At 42.7% G+C, this 12,812-nt stretch overlaps 1 protein-coding gene across 1 annotated transcript in view; it reads right to left on the bottom strand.

The window, feature by feature from the left end:
• Positions 1–9,471, bottom strand: part of LOC102964173 (solute carrier family 22 member 9) — a 33,407-nt gene extending 23,936 nt beyond the window's left edge. The window contains exons 1-2 of the mRNA XM_007091937.3: positions 9,070–9,471; positions 8,051–8,154 (exon numbers count right to left, since the gene is read on the bottom strand). Of these exons, the coding sequence (XP_007091999.1) occupies positions 8,051–8,154; positions 9,070–9,471 (506 nt within the window). The remainder of the gene's footprint in view (positions 1–8,050; positions 8,155–9,069) is intronic.
• Positions 9,472–12,812: the final 3,341 nt, after the last annotated feature.

The following is a 12,812-nucleotide window of genomic DNA, read 5'->3' as shown; positions in this document are numbered from 1 at the left end:
GTTCGAGCCCTGCGTTGGATTCAGTGCTGACAGCTCAGAGCCAGAAGTCTGCTTCAGATTCTGTGTCTCACTCTCTCTCTGCCTCTCTCCTGCTCGTGCTCTGTCTCTCTCTCTCCCCCTCTCAAAAATAAATAAAAAGATTTTTAAAAATTAAAAAGAGGTTACAAAATTGCATACTCACTTTTACCAAATTTATTTAAAACATATATTTGTGATGTCTGTAAATATGATAAATTGAATGTTGGCTCCTACTTGAGCGGATTTGTTCTTAGCTTCTTATTTCGAAATTTTTCAAATATGGAAGTTTAAATGAATACTATAATTAACACTGGTATAATTCCCAAACAGATTCACCACTAGATAGCATTTTGCTATATTTGCTTTATTTCTTTGCATGTGTGAACACACACACACACACACCCCACTCACAGACTCTTTTTGTTGAACCATTTCAATGGCAGTTACAGACTCCTAATTTTTTTTAGCATGCGTGTATTAAGAATACAAGCGGTTTCGAGAGGCGCCTGGGTGGCTCAGTCAGTTAAGCATCCGACTTCAGCTTAGGTCATGATCTCACGGTTCGTGAGTTCAAGCCCTGCGTTGGGCTCTGTGCTGACAGCTCAGAGCCTGGAGCCTGCTACAGATTCTGTATCTCCTTTGCTCTCTGCCCTCCCCTGCTCGCACTCTGTCTCTCTCTCTCAAAAATAAAGAAACAATAATAATAAAAAAAAAGAATACAAGCAGTTTCTTATATCATTACAACTCTGACATCACACCTAAAGAAAACTAACAATAATTCCACCGCCAGCTATCAGACAATATTCAAGTTGCCCAAAAGGTCCTCCAAATGATTTTCTCGTTGTTATTTTTCTTTTTTTCCCATCTATGCTCCAGTATTTACACATTGCGTATGATTGTTATGTTTTTGTGAATCTTTTAAAATCTAGAATGATCACTCCACTCACTTTTCTCAGGACATTACCTTTTTGAAGAGTTTAGGTCGGTTGTCTTGTAGAATGGGAATTATGAACAATTTAAGGTTTTTTAATTAAAAATTTTTTTCAAATGTCTATTCTTGAGAAAGAGGGAAACAGAGCACAAGCAGGGGTGGTCAGAGACAGGGAGACACAGAATCTGAAGCAGGCTCCAGGCTCTGAGCTGTTAGCACAGAACCCCATGCAGGGCTCGAACTCTCGAAGTCTCCAACTGTAAGACCATGACCTGAGCGGAAGTCAGATGCTTAACTGATTGAGCCACCCAGGCGCCCCTTTTTCTAAGTTGTTTTAATGTTTATTCATTTTTCAGAGACAGAGAGAGAGCATGAGGGGAGAAGGGGCAGAGAGAGAGGGAGACACAGAACTTGAAGCAGGCTCCAGGCTCCAGGCTCTGAGCTGTCAGCACAGTGCCAGACTCAGGGCTCAAACCCACGAACCGTGAGATCACAATCTGAGCCAAAGTCAGACACCTAACCAACCAAATATATACAATATATATATGTATATATTTTATCTACATTCTAATTTTTTACCATGAGCACGTGTTTTTTGGTCTGAAAATAACAAAAGGTTAAAAAAAAGTAAAGTACGTGTTTGCATCTTATTTGCTGGCGGCTCGGAGAGTCCTTTCAATGTGAGGTGAGAATAGGGAAGGAATATTGTTGCTGATGGTCAGTAAAGAACAAGTAGACAGTTTCAACTCTATCAATGTCTCCTCTTCAGCCCCACTTCTTAATGTTCCTGTGACCCAGAAAGAAGGTAGGCAGAAAATAACCTCATGACATTCTGTATATTCTCAAAGTCAGTATGATGGATCAAGGCGTTACAATAAAGTCTTTCTTCACCATCAAAGTGCTTGAATGTGCCAGCAATGATCACTTTTCTCCAAACCCTGAGAGGCAGGGGTCCCGCTCCCATCTCTCGCAGTCTGGAATAAGTAAGTAGGGTGAACATAAAATTTTCAGCTTCAGTGGGGTACTTTTGAAACCAAGAAGGAGTGTTATTACTCATTAAGCTGAGAATGTACCAGCAGATGGGATGATTGGTCTCTAAAAAATAAATAAATAATAGAAAATGGGCGGTGACATTGGATATTTCAAGGGAAGGGGTTCTAGGAACCGATGCTGAGTAAGTCTATCTAAGCTCAGACAAGTGTTCCTTGAGCACAAGGAGACTATGATCACGTTGCTAAGGTAGTTTTCTGGATTTCAATAGCCCATGTCCATAGCCTTGGCCACCCTCACCAGGGGTTTAGACCGTTGGCTCCTCCTGGGGTACACCAACAATGTACTTCTGAATTGGAACTAAGGAGAGAAGTTCAAGTTGTGTGAGAAGTTCAAACCAGCACGTTTTCGCTTGCTTTCCATCTGAACATGTGAAATATCTATTCAACACAGGAAAGGAGGAAGATCCCCGGACAAAAATATGAAACTGATCATTTTAAGTTGTAGATGAAAGTAGTATTCGAATGGGTAGGAGGGGTGTTCACATCATAATGGATGCTGGCCTTGACACCGAAGCAGCCATTTCGAATCTCCTTGCTTGGCCGTATATTATTCCCCCTGTCCCCCTGTAATGGGAGGGTCATGGGAAGATGGCTACTTGGGTACTTATTGAGTACAGCCTTGGCTAAGGGTTGTATTTGGGACAGATTGCTTTCAAGCAGGTCCATATTCTTAGGATGGTTTGGCTCTACCTGCTATCTCCTGCTGCGTGACTAATAGGCACTTCCAATACATTATGCCCCAAACGGAAATCTTGACTTTCTCCTCCCCATGCGCTGCTTTCTCTGTTTTCCTTCATATCACTAAACAGTGTCAGCATTTATCCATTTTCTCAGGCTGAAGATATTGCCTTCTGTTTGCCACACCAAAGCCTCCTTCTTAAGAATCCAAAACCATCAGGAAACTCTGTTGCATTTACCTACAAAATACGTTCCAAATACAGCTACTTGTTACCGTTTCCAAGATTATCTTAATCAATTAATTAATTAATTTTTTAAATTATTGCTACCAAAGAAGGCCTTTCTTCTTCTTCTTCTTCTTCTTTTTTAAACATTTATTTATTTTTTGAGACAGAGTAAGCCAGGGAGGGACATAGAGAGAGTCACAGAATCCAAAGCAGGCTCCAGGCTCTGAGCTGTCAGCACAGATCCCGCCGGGGGGTTTGAACTCACGAACTGCGAGATCATGACCTGAGCCGAAGTTGGACACTTAACCCACCAATACAGCCAGGCGCCCCTACACCTTCCTAGTTTAAATGCCCACCATCTTTCCTAAGGATTATTTTGAGAGCCTCTTAAACCGTTTCCCTACCACCACTCTGGCTCTCCCCGTGAATTATCAAAGGAGCATCAAGCATCAAGAATAAGATTTAAAAGGGGCGCCTGGGTGGCTCCGTCGGTGAAGTGTCCAGCTTCGGCTCAGGTCATGATCTCGCGGTTTGTGGTTTCGAGCCCTGCATTGGGCTCTGTGCTGACAGCTTGGAGCCTGGAGCCTGCTTCAGATCCTGTGTCTCCCTCTCTCTCTGCCCCTCCCCTGCTCACGCTCAGTCCCTCTCTGTCTCTCAATAATAAATAAGCGTCAAAAAAAAAAAAAAAAAGAATAAGATTTAAAAGATCCTGTCATAATAATCCTCTTAAAAGCCTCTGATGGATACATTTCAGGTTCCAGGAATAAAAGCCTTAAATTCTACTGCTTGCCTTCCACTCCCCCAGAAAAGACACATGAACAGAACACACAAAGGAACTACCTGAGCTTACTAGAGAGTGAACAGAAGCAGGTGGACTGTGGGGAGGAGTGTTTGCTCTCTAAGGAGGGCAGATGGAGAACGATACAGGGAGGGTCCTATTTCCATGGCTATTAGACTGGAGTAAGGTGCAATCCACACAGTAAGCAAAGTGAACGCCATGCATCTTGTGGTCTGGGGAACAAGGCCACCGATGGTGGGGTACTAGAAACAATGAAGAGAGAGTTCCAGCAAGGGAAAGTGGCAAAGAGGGAATCCTTAAATCGTGTCTACCACACGTCCCCTAAATAGCCACTAAAGCGTGCCTGTAAAGAATAAGCTCAAAGAAGGTCAACTCTAGACAAATTTCTGAACTGAGGTTGGAGCTGTTGTGTAAGAAACAGTCTTGAGTTCAAAATCTGAGGCTTGAAAGTTATTTGCTGAAATAAAGGAATCGGGGGCACCTGGGTGGCTCAGTCGGTTAAGCTTCCGACTTCGGCTCAGGTCACACTCTCGTGGTTCATGAGTTTGAGCCCCGCGTCGGGCTCTGTGCTGACCGCTCAGAGCCTAGAGCCTGCTTTGGATTCTGTGTCTCCCTCTCTCTCTGCCTCTCTCCCCGCCCCGCTCATACTCTGTCTCTGTCTCAAAAATAAACACTAGAAAAAAATTAAAATTAATAAATAAATGGAATCAGCGTTACTGGTGAGTAACAATGGCAAATAGAATCTTCACGCTCAATATTCATATATTCATATGAATTCATAATTCATATGAATTATATTCAAGATATAATTCATAGTATCCTGGCATGGGAAGAACCAAGAAAATGGAAATCCATTCCCAATAGACTGGAAATCTGGCGGACCTTCTGCTAAGAGGAGACAAAGTTTGGAACTAACCCACAAGGATTTTAAAGTGGTGACATAACTATCCTCTAAGACAGAAATAAAATATGATTTTAACATATGAAAATCACAGCTCAGAAATCAGCATTCTCAGAGAGACGGCAACAGATAAGCCAAAAATAAGTGAAATTCGAGAGCTGAAAAAGTAGCTTCTGATATAAAAATTCACTAGATGGGCTTAACGATTATATTGACACAAGAGAGACTCTTTGAAGACAGATCAGTAGAGGCTGTAGAAGGTCAAGGGCAGAGAGAAATGATTTAAGAAGGGGAACAAAAAGCCTCAGAGTGCTATTACAGCAGGAAGCAGCAAATAGTTCCTGTAGAGAGCCAGATAACTATTATTTTAGGCTTTATGAACCACATGTTCCTATTTTTTCTTTGTTCCATTAAACTACTTTGTGTGTGTGTGTGTGTGTGTTTTAAAATAGACTCTATTTTTTAGACCAGTTTTAAGTTGACTGCAACACTGAGCAGAAAGTACAGAGATTTCCCATACGTCCTGCCCCCACTCATGCACAATGTCCCCACCTATCAATATCCTGCACCAAGTGAAACAGTTGATACAATTGAACCTACAACGATACATCATTATCCCCCAAAGTCCACCGTTTACATTGGGTCCACTCTTCGTGTTGTACATTCTGTGGTTTTTGACACGTGTGTATTGACAGGTACCCACCATTACAGCATCCTGCAGAGTAGTTCACTGCCCTAAAGCCTCTGTGATGTGCTTATTAATTTCTCTCTCTCTCCTTCCAACGCCTCATTTTTTTACTATCTCCATGTTTTTTTCACTTTTAGCACTGAATAATATTCCATCGTCCAGATGTACAACAGCGTATATGCATTCACCTACTGAAAGAAATGTTGGTTGCTTCCAAGGTTTGGAAATTACAGAGAAAGCTGCTATAACCGTAGGTAGACTTTTGTCTACCCTTTGGGTAAATACCAAGGAGCACGACTGCTGAATTGTGTGACAAGAGTATGCTTAATTTTTTTCCCTTCCCTTATGAGAGCAAGAGAGAGAGAGAGAGAGAGAGAGAGAGAGAGAGAGAGAATATCTCAAGCAGCCTCCATGCTCAGCCCAGAGCCCAACGTGGGGCTCGATCCCAAGACTGTGAGATCATGACCTGAGCCCAAATCAAGAGTTGGATGCTCGGGGCGCCTGGGTGGCTCAGTTAAGGATCTGACTTCGAGTCAGGTCATGATCTCACAGTCAGTGAGTTCGAGTCCCACATTGGGCTTTGTGCTGACAGCTCAGAGCATGGAGCCTGCTTCAGATTCTGTGTCTCCCTCTCTCTCTGTGCTCCTCCCCCAATCATACTCTGTCTGTCTCTCTCTGCCTCTCAAAGATGAATAAATGTTTAAAAAAATTGAAAAAATAAAATAAAATACATTTAAAAAAAAAGAGTTGGATGCTCAACCAACTAAGCCACCCAGGCGCCCCTGGCTTACATTTTTTAAATATCATGATGTCAAGCATCTTTTCATGTGTTTATGTACCATTTGTACATCTTTCTTAAAGAAATGTATATTCAAGCCCTTTATTCATTGAAAAAAATTTTTTTTGTTTATCTTTTTGTTGTTGAGTTGTGGGAGAATGTTAAACCCATTCCATTGGTCTATTTGCCTATTTTTATGGCTTATATATAATTGACAAATATTTTCTCCCATTACATACGTTATCATTTCACTTTCTTGATAATGTGCTTTGATGTACATAAGTTTTTAATTTTTAACAAAAATTTTAATGTTTATTTCTGAGAGAAAGAGAAAGAGAGCAAGGAGGGGCGGGGCAGAGAGAGAGAGGGAGACACAGAATATGAAGCAGGCACGAGGTTCCGAGATGTCAGCAGAGAGCCTGATGCAGGGCTCGAACCCACGAACCGGAGATCATGACCTGAGCCGAAGTCACACGCTTAGCCGACTGAGCCACCCAGGTGCCCCCAGAAAGTTTTTAATTCTTGATGAAGTCTGATCTATCTGTCTAGTTTTTGGCCACTCAGGCTTTTGGTGACATACCAAAGAATCCATTGCCAAACCCAAAGTCATGTAGATTTACCCTAATGTCTTCTTTTAAGAGTTTTATGGTTTTAGCTCTTATCTTTAAGTCACTAATCCATTTTGTGTTAACATTTGTTATGGCTTTAGGTAAGGATCACACTTTATTATTTTGCATGTGCGTATCCAGTCATCACAGCCCCTTTTGTTGAAGGGGCTATATTTCACCAACTGCATGATCTTGGCACCCTTTTCAAAAACTGAATCAGCCACAGATATGTGGTTTTATTTTTATTCCTGTACGTGGGTGGCTCTGCGTTACAGAACTGTTAGACATGGGCCCGCTGACTCTGAACACTTTTATAAGCTACATTTACTGTCATACATTCAGAGTTCCCAGTTTTGAGCTGCCCTAACAGATAACATTATGCTGGTAGGTGGTAAAGGGAAACTTAATCCCCCATAATCCTCAGAGGAGAGGTGCTCAGTGCTGGCAATGGTTGGCTGTGTAATTCAGGAGATGTACCATCAGGCATAGGATACACCCACGCAAATGGTAATGGCAGTTGTCATTAGATTAATTACATGGTTGATTTTTTTTAATGTTGATTTATTTTTGAGAGAGAGAAAGAGAGAGAGAGAGAGAATGAGTAGGAGGGGCAGAGAGAGAGGGAGACACAGAATCTGGAGCAGGCTCCAGGCTCTGAGCTGTCAACACAGAGCCCGATGTGGGGCTCGAACTCATGAACCATGAGATCACAACCTGAGCCAAAGTCAGACATGGTTGAAAACTTGCCTTTACATGGTTGAAAACTTACCTTGAAAGTGCTTTATTTTCGGCAACAAAAATATCAATCGAGGTTACTGGAAAAGGTTTTTTCTATACACCATCAAAACACATTGCTGTGGACACCCCAAGTTTAATGGGAATGCCTGCCCATCACACTTGGGAAACAGGGACATGATGACCATGCTCTGGAAATCCATAAGCACTCAGTTCACAGGGTCCAGGAGGGACTGAATATGGCCTCCCAGGCCAAAATCTGCAACACTGTTTTACATATGTGTGCCTTCAGACAGGCTGGATCTTTTGTCATGAAGCATCTTCCTCTGTTCCCACGGCTAACTTTTTCTCACCTTCCTAAACCACATGTTGTGTCACCTCCTTCATAAACCCTGTCCTAAAATGTCCCCATGTCTGCTGGAGCTGGTGTTTCTGTGTCCTGTATGCTGAGCTCACAGCTGACAAAATAGCATTTGCTATACTGACTGTGATTCCCCATGTATTTCTAGACCCCTCAGGACTAAGGAAACCCCAGGACAGTGTAAGTAACAACAAGTGTTGCTTAATGGAAGAATGGTATGTTAGTTCATGAAAATACCCCCGAGAAAATATCCCAGTGATCCAGAGACACTCACCTGTCTGATAAATGGCCAAATATGATGTTTCCCACCAACATGCCAGCCATGAATAAGAATTTGGTCACTGATTTCAGTGACTGAGATTCACACACCAGGTCCCACTGGAAGAGAAGGAAACCAGCAAAGGAGTGCTCTATAGCAGCCTATAACCCCTCATGGAAACCTGATTGAAACAGCTAAGATATAGGGCGCCTGGGTGGCTCAGTCGGTTGAGCGTCTAACTTTGGCTCAGGTCACGGTCTCACAGTTTGTGAGTTCGAGCCCCACATCGGGCTCTGTGCTCACAGCTCGGGGCCTGGAGCCTGCTTCAGATTCTGTGTCTCCCTCTCTCTGCTCCTCCCCTGCTCACACTCTGTCTCTCTCTCAAAAATAAATAAAGATTAAAAAAAAATTTTTTTTAAAGAAACAACTGAGATGATTTACAAGCTTCTGTATATCAGCCCCCCTTCTTCCAATTTCCATTTGTTTTTTGCATTAGCTGACCGTTATCATTCAGGTATCAGCTTAAATACAACTTCCTGTAGGAAGACTCATCTAAACCTGTTGGCTATATTCATGCCTTGTTTTATTTCATATGAAGCGGTTCTCAGCCTGGGCCACAGAATGCAATCCTTTGAAGAGCTTTAAACGTTTACCGATGGCAGAGTTTCACTACCAATCTCCTAAGGCTGGCCGGAGACACAGTCAGTGCTTTGGGAAGTTTTGATCAATATCCCCAGATGTGTCTCATTTGCAAACAACACCTTTAACACATTACACAAACTATGTGTTTAACCTTTGGTCTTTCTAAGAATAAAAGCCGTATAATCTCAAGGTCACGTCTACTTTTTAGCTCATGAGACTCATAAAATATGCAGATTGGTGGTATCTAAGAAAGACGTAACTACTATTTGCTGAAATAATAAAGAACGAGCACCCAAACAGTGATTCAAAAACTTGGCGCATGTTCGTTATTTGTGCTATTACCTCTAAACACCCGGACCTAGTACTCGCAAGAGGCAAATGGGACCTCTTACCTCCGTCACGATGGTGGAGGGAAAGGAGCTCTGGTCATACACCCAGCCGTCCACACAGGGTTCCGTGTCCAGCTCATTTGTGTTAGGGAAGGTCCCATTCAGGTGAAGGAGCCCCCATTGCAGGTGGAGGAAGCGATGACACTTGTCTGGCCTCAGGTTTGAGTCCAGTGGAATGGAGATTCTCAGGAGGGCGTCTTGGTTGAGGATCCCAGTGCTGTTAGCAGAGACCGTGTCATTGTCGAGGATGTGGACCCAGCAGCGGTGACCAGGGACGATTGCAGTGAAGCTCTCCAATAAAACGTGAGGGTACGCTATGAGGTTGAAGATGCTGTAGAAAACTATCTGAAGGATGTGGAATCTCCCCCAGCCTCCAACTTGATTCAGAAGGTCCTGAAAGGCCATCGTGGCCGAACAAGCGATCTCCAATGTGAGCAAAATGACTTTATTACGCAAAGTTCAAAGGGAGAAAGTTCTCCCTTCAGTACGTCACAGTAAGCGTGTGTTGATCCTGATCCCACTTTTTCCTCAATGGGCCCCAGAAGCTGTTTCTCCAGGCTCTTTGGGGGGAGCAGGTGGGTAACCGCTGTCTTTAAAGTCACCAAGCGGTATTTCGCTGAGATACTTCCAACAGCTGACAGCCAACACTGTTTAAAGGTGTACTTTGCAAAAATTCTTTTCGTCAGCAGTGCCCTGAAGTGGCATTGAACTTCGATCCCCACGTCTGTAAATAAAATAAACCTACTGCGTGGGTTGCAATGCCTGTCAGGACGTGTCGCTTGTGAGACCTCACAGCGAACGGCTTGGGATTGTCCTGTGAAAAGTACTGAAGGTCAGCGCGCGGCTTGTGTAGTCCTGAATTTTGATTAAAAGAGTTAATGAAAGTCACTGTGAGTTAAACTCAAGCAAGTGCAATGTGGTGCAATCCTTCCATTTTGGAAAGTAACATTCTGCTTCACTTCAGATGCAACCATGGGTTCACAGGGAAAAGAAATTACTCGAAATGTGGGCAGGGTGGGTAGCAATGGAGGGCGGGGGCTAAGTCAGTGGTAAGCTCAGAAAGGCATTTACTTTTTTACAGGCTTATTGATTTCTTCGGGTAATGTTTGTGAAGACCTGTTCTGTGCCAGGAAGACAGCAGTGGGTAAGACAAGGTCTTTAAGGGTCTCCTGCTGTGGTGGGTAAGGGAGGGGCACATAAATACACTCTGCTATTATATTATATTATATTATATTATATTATATTATATTATATATTTTTTAAGTGTTTATTCATTTTTGAGAGAGAGAGAGACAGACAGAGACAGAGCACAAGTGGGGGAGGGGCAGAGAGAGAGGGAGACACAGAATCCGAAGCAGACTCCAGGCTCTGAGCTGTCAGCACAGAGCCTGATGTGGGGCTCGAACCCACGAACCATGAGATCATGACCTGAGCCGAAGTCGGACACTTAACCGATTGAGCCACCCAGGCGCCCCCACCTGCTATTATAAAACACATACATAGCAAATGCACAATATGCCAGAGAGGAATTGAAGAGAAAACATGGGGACCCTCATGCTTCTTGGTATTTACCCAAATGAGTTGAAAACTTATGTGCACACAGATGTTCATAGCAGTTTCTTTATCATTGCCCAAATATCCGTCAGTGGGTGCATGGATAAATAAAGAGTCCATTGTCTGGATGGACCATTACCTTAAAAAAGAAGAAAAGAAGAAAAAAAAACAACAACGAGCTGTCAAGAGAGGAAAAGACATGGTTGAGCCATAAATGTAAATTATTACATAAAAGAAGCCAGTTCGAAAAGGCTACATTCTGCACATCAAAGGTGTTATGCTGTCTTGGAGAATTCAGTAGTGTTTTTTCTTCCTGCCCTTTGGGTGTCATAATCTCTATGGCCCTATCTTCACGTTCGAGAATTCTTTTTTGCTGCCATTTCAAGTCAACTGTGGAGACACCTGGGTGAATTTAGCGCATCAGCAACTGTACTTTCCAAGTCACAAATTCTCTTTGCTGATATCTTCTATTTGACAAGCCGTCGTTCTCGTGCCTTTCGTTCTCAAATAAGAATGTAACATCTTTTTAATACGCAAAAACGTAACGCTTTAAAATATGTAGTGTGTAAAAATGTAAATATGTTTTTGAACGTATCTAATAGCTGCTTTGAAGTATTTTTCTGCTAAGTCTAGTATCTGGGAAAACTTTGAAACTGTAATGATCACCTAGTTTTAGAACATTTTCATCACCCCCAAAAAGAAACCATTCCATTAACTATTAACGTGCAATCCCGATTACCTCCATCCAAACTCTGGCAACCAACGGTACAATTTCTGCCTGGATGCATTTGCCTCGGCTTGAAAGAAATCAGTCCCCTTAGGGCCTTTCCACTGATTTTTGATCTGTCCTTAATTTGGGAAGATGCTCAGGCATTGTTATTCTCAATTTTCCTTTCGCCCTCTGGCATTCCCAATTGCAGGGATATCACACTGCTTGCTGCTGTCTCACGGTTAAAATTCTATTTTTTGTTTTGCATTTAAGTTTGGAAGGTTTCTGTTAACCAGCCTTCAAGCTTATGGATTCTTCACTTGGCCGTGTCCAGGCTGCTGTCGAGCCCATCAAAGGCATTCATCATTTCCATTACAGAGTTTCTGCTTTCCAGCATTTCCATGCATTCCTTCTTAGAGTTTCTGTCTGCCTTATATTATCTGTCTGTTCTAGCGTATAGCCCGCTTTTTCCATTAGAGCCCTTAGGATATTAATCTCATTTCTTTATTTCTTTTTCTTTGTGGAGGGTAAGAGTCCCTGCGCTGTGATCTTCAGATGAGTTTCATTTTTTTGTTTTTGTTTTTGTTTTTTTTTTTCTCTCCGGATATATGAGATAGAAAGGCTAGAGGGTCTGAAGTTGACTGCCTTTCTCCAGGCCAGATAAGGCTTTGGTGACATCGTTTCTCTTAAGGACCCTCCTTCCTTACAGAAAGTAGAGCCCAGAACAGATACCCGGGCTCTGGGTATATTTCAAAATGTTTACTTTGTTTCTCATCCTCTTGGAAGGAAAAGGCATTTTATTCTTTTTTTTTTTTTTTCTCTGCATAGGGAGAACTTGGTGGGGCTCCATGAATGTGTGGGAGCCCCACAGCCTCAGAGCTTTTAAATCCCAAACTGGTCTACTGCTGAGACTTTGACAAATTCTTTAATTAAGGTGTAAGTCTTCCTGCCAGCTCCAGCAGGGCGCCTCTGCTCCCGGGAAGCTGTGATTCTATGTAGCTTTCTGTCTCTTCAGTTTGGCAAGTGGTGGGTGCCCTGGGACCTAAGTTCTCTGATAGATCTAAGAATAGTTTTCAGTTTATGTAGTTTCTTTTCTTCTTTTTGTGAGGACAGGAATGACATCTTTCATGCCCTTTACAAGTCAGAGCAGAAACCTGAAGTCTTTTCCTCTAACTTTCCTAGACTGAGTTCCAGAAGCCTGGTAAAACTAGCCCATGTGAAATTCAGAGTTGACAACTGTAATGTATTTTGCTTGGCAATACGAATAGTAGATTTGGTAATTTTTCTGTTTATTTAAAGCAAATGCAATTGTTTGCTCAGCAGCATTGGAATAAATCTGACCCTGGGGCGCCTGGGCGGCTCAGTCGGTTAAGTGTCCGACTTTGGCTCAGGTCATGATCCTGAGGTAACTGAGTTCAAGCCTCGTGTTGGACTCTGCTGACAGCTCAGAGTCTGAAGCCTGCTTCAGATTCTGTGTCTCCCT

Source organism: Panthera tigris, chromosome D1 (assembly GCF_018350195.1).
Source record: "Panthera tigris isolate Pti1 chromosome D1, P.tigris_Pti1_mat1.1, whole genome shotgun sequence".
NCBI lineage: Eukaryota > Metazoa > Chordata > Mammalia > Carnivora > Felidae > Panthera > Panthera tigris.
The sequence above is the reverse complement of the archived record's forward strand: the minus strand, read 5'-3'. Positions and strand labels throughout refer to the sequence as shown.